The sequence below is a fragment of the Lagopus leucura genome, unplaced genomic scaffold, assembly GCF_019238085.1.
Source record: "Lagopus leucura isolate 7727_CA_CO unplaced genomic scaffold, USGS_WTPT01 Super-Scaffold_100018, whole genome shotgun sequence".
Taxonomy (NCBI): Eukaryota; Metazoa; Chordata; class Aves; order Galliformes; family Phasianidae; genus Lagopus; species Lagopus leucura.
Genome location: NW_024962272.1, coordinates 6,259,724 through 6,266,084, shown reverse-complemented (window position 1 = coordinate 6,266,084; position 6,361 = coordinate 6,259,724). Strand labels below are relative to the sequence as shown.

At 38.3% G+C, this 6,361-nt stretch overlaps 1 protein-coding gene across 3 annotated transcripts in view; it reads right to left on the bottom strand.

Moving 5' to 3' along the window:
* Positions 1–3,354: 3,354 nt before the first annotated feature.
* Positions 3,355–6,361, bottom strand: part of ACER2 (alkaline ceramidase 2) — a 19,430-nt gene continuing 16,423 nt past the window's right edge. For all 3 annotated transcript variants that reach the window (XM_042877537.1, XM_042877539.1, XM_042877540.1), the window contains 2 exons: positions 5,609–5,746; positions 3,355–4,948 (listed from right to left, as the gene is read on the bottom strand). In XM_042877537.1, the coding sequence (XP_042733471.1) occupies positions 4,762–4,948; positions 5,609–5,746 (325 nt within the window). In that variant the 3' untranslated portion in view covers positions 3,355–4,761. The remainder of the gene's footprint in view (positions 4,949–5,608; positions 5,747–6,361) is intronic.

The window sequence follows — 6,361 nt, the reverse complement described above, 5'->3', positions numbered from 1 at the left end:
GATACAGCAAGCTGCCTTTGGACTTCAGATCTGTTTTTCAAGATATTTGTGGACCTTCCCTGACTTGACTTTATTGATACCTTCCCTGGGCATAGTACTGAACAACTAAATGAAAGTTGACCTAGGAGATCCTGCTGAACTCCACTTGACACCTTTTTCTAGTTTGGTAATAGACCACTGAGAACAGCCCAGAAGCAGTGATCCAAGCAATTTCACACTCATTCATAGAATTTTTATTAAACTCAGGTTTTCTAGCACTTTTATAATAATGTCCTGTCAAGCAGTGCAAGAAATCTCATCAGTCTCAGAAACCTAACACAATACCATCTCTTCCATAGCCACAGGGACTGCAGATATTCCCCTTGCTGAAGAAAACTAAATTATGAAGACACAATTTGCTCCTGACAAACTTCTACTTAGCTCTTTGCTATATGCTGGGAGTTTGCAAACACTTTTTTTTATCATTCCTGAGTCTGCTGGCACAGAAGTCAACTCATCCAGATTTCCACCTTTCTCAGGTGGCACTGTGTTTGACAGCCAAAAGGGTGCATGGTGATCTGAGACTTTCAACTGCCCCTTTTTGGGAAAGGTGCTGAAGATGCTTAATGATGCATTATAAGTTTGGAGAAAACAGCAAGTTTCCACATGTTATGAAGTAGTAATTCTGTCATCCCTGGAACACTAGCCTACACAATTTCTTCCTACAGCATTGGTCCATGTGCAACTGGTTTCAGATGCTGTGGCTGGTATGAGCTGCAATTAATTAGAGCCCATCAAGAACTTGAGCATCTCTTTAGTTTCCTCCCTCAGTAGATTTCTGGTTTTTAATAAAAAGTTTCATGTGGCAGCTTGTCTCTTAGGCATGGCAACTCGAGAATTTTTTACAGTGTGTAGGAAATTATCTCTAAGGCTCTTGTTTCTGTCATATTCGGTTAAAATGAGCAAGGATCTCTGAATTTATCAGAGAAATGCAGTATTACAGTTACAATCACGTTCCCCTTCTTTCCAGAGGAAACAAAGTCAGTAATCTTCAGACAAAGCATGCTGAGTGACAGAACAATCCATCTGTTTGTGACATCTTGCCAACTAGAAATACTAACTCTGAATAAACAGTATCTTGAATTATAGATATATTTTCTACTTACTTAATGGTTTCAATGGGAATCCAGAAATGTTTCAAGTAAGGGAGGGGGATTGTAACTAGACAATCTTTAAGGTCTCTTCCAACCTAAGCCGCTCTAAGATTCTATTATTTTCTGTGGAGTGAGAGAAACAGCATAAAACCAAACAAGGAGCGGTGTAGGTAGAAAGCTATTTATAGCAATTATTTCCCTAAGGTGGAAACACAATCTAAGATAATGAATATAGAAGACATGCTCTTCGTTCTCCCAGACATACTCACTCAGAACCAGTTTTCTGGATTTGTGGAAATAGAGGCCACTTGTTTTCAGGTGTTTCTTGCTACATGTCTGCATTATTCACATGCTTGCAAGTGAATCAAGTATTTGTTCTACTTAGATTGTAAAAAAAAACAAGAACCAAAAAACAAAAACAGCAGGAGGTTTTGGACTTAATGCAGTGTCTCTCTTCCTCTAAGATTCAAAACTGCTCTCACCTTTCTGAGATAAATTAACCTCATCACAGACTGTTCTTCTTCAAAGCATTATACTGGCAGCTGTACTTCTCTCCACAAACATGAAGCATGAAAAGGCAAACAGTATTTATTCTGAAGGCAATTTAATGTTCCAAGTGTTACATGCTTTCCACAAATACTCAGTATACAGACTTCAAATGAGATGCAAAACAGAGCAATTCCTTACACGCTATTTACTGAATGATTGTGAACTTGGCAAGCGTTCGCCATGACAGATCTAAACATCCTTTCTTAAATATTCTTACAGTTTAACTCAGAGAATGATGCACCTCACATACTAACACCTATCTATAAAGAATCCACATTATGTTCCAACACACTATTGTGTTCCACTAGCTAAACTAAAATGCTAATTGAAAGAGAAGTCCAGAAACCCAATAACTTCCTGCCAGCAAAGGAAGGAAGCATTCCAAGATTTTAAAACCATCATTTCATACTCCAGGATAACAGGCCTATTTGTGCACACTTCTAGTCATCTTTTTGATACGGGCAGTGTACAAACCACTTGGTGTGCCAATTACATACTTCCTTCTGCACTGACGTTATCCTAAACTGGAGCCTTAGTTCAAAGTAAAGCTGTAAAGCTGTGAATATGCAAAATATGCATTTCTTTTCATTTTTGAAATAAATGTGGCTTTTGTTGGAATAGAAGTTAATAATAATTTAAGGTAAAGTGCAATAACTACGTCTGAAAATGCTGGAGTGCCCTCATACCTGGAATACCCCCAATCTACAGTGTAGTTTCGTACAATGGATAGTAATATTTGTTCACAGCATCTCTTATGAAAAGTATGAGGGTTAGAGGTTAGTTAATAAATAAAGTTGAGATTATTCTGAACTATACCTGCATTTATTCACCTCTGCAATAGCTGATTGCCCTACATTTTTTAAATTATAAAATCATTTCTTTATAAGCAGTCAGACTCTAGGACAGAAGACAGCAGCTGTCTGCAGGATGGTTAGAGCCCTCACGTCACAGTTTTCTTTCAAACAAAATATTAAGCAGTAAGTCTCCAGTCATTCTGAACAGTACATATATTTGCAATCACTAATTCCCCAAGCAATATTGAAAATATCTTATTATTATAATTTAGTAAGCAATATTGAAGAAATCTAACTCAAGGTAGGGCTTTATCTGAAAACAGCAACCTTAGCTGGGTTCCAGCCAGTAAGTCTATCAGTATAAGGATCTAATCACAAGATTAATACCTGAGAATTGGTTAAAACTGAGCATTTCAGAATCAAGGAGAGAAGAAAAAATGGAAAAAGTAGCTGGCTTTCAACGAGTAACAAACATTGCTGTGTGTACAGTTACAAAGAAGTTTCATACAAAAATATGTGCCCAAAACCATGTTTCTGTCCAACAAATCTACAAGCAAGTGGTATAAATATTCATTGCTGCAATGAAGTAAAGATTTGGCTGCTTTTGTGATCCATTAATCAATCTGACAGTAGCTACTTACCCATCTCAAAGTTCTCAAGAAGTTATATCCCCTACTAACAACTTTGCTTTAAGGGTAATAGCATACACATCAGCTTCCATTTTCTCAGCATAAATTTGAATACAAAATTATTAAAAAGGTTTTACAATGCTTGAAAGCTAATTCACCCCAAAGTTCTTCTTAAAAGCCATTTTCCTAAAGATGATATTGTACAGAGTACATACTCATATTCGTAAAAAATAAGGACATGAGACTCAGTAGCAAAACATAGAGAAAATGTTATTTCTTGGTCTAGTATCCAACAAGGAAATATCACTTAACTAAAAACGCACATCTAAATCCTTAACCTACATACAGTTCTGATATTTGGTAGAATTTAAGTAGACCCCATTTTCTCCAAGTAATCACAACTAATATTTAAAAAAACTTACCTGTGCTTTGCACTGTTTTGTTATCAGATCTAGCATTAATAGCTTGCAAGAACCACAGGCATTCCAGAACTTAAATCCCAATGTAAAACTTTAAACTAACTGCACCCCTTACAAAACAAGCTGAAAACTAACAGAAAGCTTGAATCTACTATTCCTTTCTAACGCTGCAAGACTGAATATCACATTTCATTGATTACTGAAATCTGTCTTTTCTCTTTGTTTTTAAGCAGGTACCTATACTACCTATTTTTTTCCTAAATATCATCAGCAGAGCACTACTGGACTACTGTTTATGTCACTTTGCAAAGCTTTGCTGAGAAGTTAACTCTCAAATTAAATATACAGCTAGGTACCTCAGGAGTCTTAGCAATTTAACCACACCGTCAATTTTGGTGATCTGTGCTCTGACATATTTCTGTGTAAGCTTCAATAACAAATTCAATACCAAACATGTCTGCAGAGGTAGAGAAGGATTTCCACAACATTTCTGTAAAAGGAAAACGCGCAGCATGTTAATGTCCACAAATCAGCGGAAATACAGGAACATTCAAAACCCCTGAATTCCTATTTAGTTTTAGGGACTGGATCTTCTGTCAGCTATTTCCACACTTACACTGTCTAATTGCTTTGAGCCAGATATCCAGTGATAATCATTTTTCACTGGTCTCCTGCTGTACTTGGGGAAACAATCAAATGCTTTCTGATCCAAATTGATGCACATCCAGACTCCCTGTGTTACACTCCAGGATGGGAGGAACATGAGCACGCCCTTGTGGCCGATGTGCAATTACATCTACTTCTCAGCCAAGAAGGACACACACATCAGAGCTGAGGACACAAAAATGGCAGCAGGCCTCTGATAAGTTTCTCTTATAAGGAATGCCTCAAGACAGAGGTTAACAAAACTAAGCCAAGGATGAAAAATGATCTACTGCAGGGGCTTCATTTCTAGTTATTGACACTTGGAAAAAATTTTTATCAAATGAAATGCTACATTAAAAAAAAAAGTGCAAAATAGAGCCAACCAGAGAAAATAGTTCAAGGGCTTTCATGTTCCTGTTACCTCTCTCTTCTCTGGAAGGAGGAGAAAGAACACAGTTGCCACCTGTTTCTACGACTTGGGAAGGCTGCTTATCTTAAGAAGATAAAATACAACCCTATTCATTTATCATTGTTTTAGATACTGTCTGAGCTGGAATGAAAGTTGAAAATCCATCCCACTCCACAGCTAACTTCATGTGATCTTCACCGGTGATTTCTTGTGTGCGCAGAGGAGGGTGACGTACGGAACACCAATGAATGCCCATCTCTCACTTGGCCAGAACTTTATGACTGGGCCCTGCTCAGGGATCTCGGAGGCAGCGTCGAAGTAAGCGAAACAGACACAGCCTAGGTAAGCCGCAAGGCAAATCAAAATGTGCCTGAGAATAGAGCAAACCCCCCCCACCAAAAAAAGAAAAATTCAGTAACATGACTTCAATGAAGTTATCAAATACATCAGCATGACTTAAAATCAGTCTGTTACTCTCCTTCTTTTCCTAGTCCCTAACAGTGCTACTATACGCCAACGGGCAAAGAATACAGAGAATACATAAAGCTACAAAACTGGATCATCCTCTACATAAACTGTCTGCAGCTTTTTGGTCTCTTTCCACCTTACAGAGTTGTTTAGAAATGACGAATTATAGCACTTTGGATAAGAGGTCACAATTTGCTGTGACAAAAGAAAAAGCTGTTCACTGCTTCCACTTCATCCTCAGCTATTAACTGTGGATGCTTGAGCCCTTATGGTCATTGCTTCAGTTGAGCGGTGCTTTTGATTTTTAGTAGCCAGTAGGGACAGGAAATTTAGTTGCAATTAATCAACTTAGTGTCTGAAGAATGTGATCAGGCAAAAGAGCCTTCTAAATCTGCACCCTGGATAGCGTGAGACTTGCTCCTGGCTTACAATCTTACCAGTAAATCCGTTTAGCACCAACCAGAAATAGCCACTAGCAGCCTATGGACACAGCACAGAATGATACTGTGGTGAGGATCTGTCACGTTTGATTCAGACCGTGGAGATTATGCACAACACTTACCATACACAGTGTAAATAGGGGAAGTTAAATGACGACCAAATTTCACAAAAAGCTTTGTCACTGATCCAGCAGAAAAGTGCTAGCATCCACCAAAGACCTGAAAACAGACCAAGTTTGTACACACGCAGGTTTTCACACCTGAGGAGAAAAATACAAAGAAGCTACTGTAAAACAAAGCAGTATTTGCTTGATTCTTGATGCTCTTTGGCTCTAAGTAGCAGAATATGGGAGGGGAGAGGAGGGGAAAAAAAAGGCTAGGCACATCTTTAAAACACCTCCACTATAAATGCCCTGAATGGTGGAGCTTTACTTACAATAATATGACTCTGACGTGAGGCACGTGAGGTTACAAAACAAACCTCTCAATCAGTAGCTGTGTTATGGGCATTATCTTAAATACCAAAGAGCAAATGGTGAGCAAACACTGAAGCACTGAGGGGATGAGGTCCCTTTCAACCTCTACAATTCTGTGATTCTGTGGTATGTAGAATAACTAATTAGTCAAACATCCTGTCAGTAACAACTAGCCATTCAGCAATCAGTCAATTTTATTCACATTCTATCTTCCATCGAATTGCAACTATATGAAGATTGGTAATAAAGAGGAACAGAATGAGTTTTTTTTAATTAGTTGGTTGATTTTTTTCCCCTACAGTATTACAGTTCCAGAGAACTACTAAGGCACAGGAGCAGAGGCATAGGATACTGTATGGCAACTGCTGAGTCACGGCCTGAACCTCTGATTGATCACCT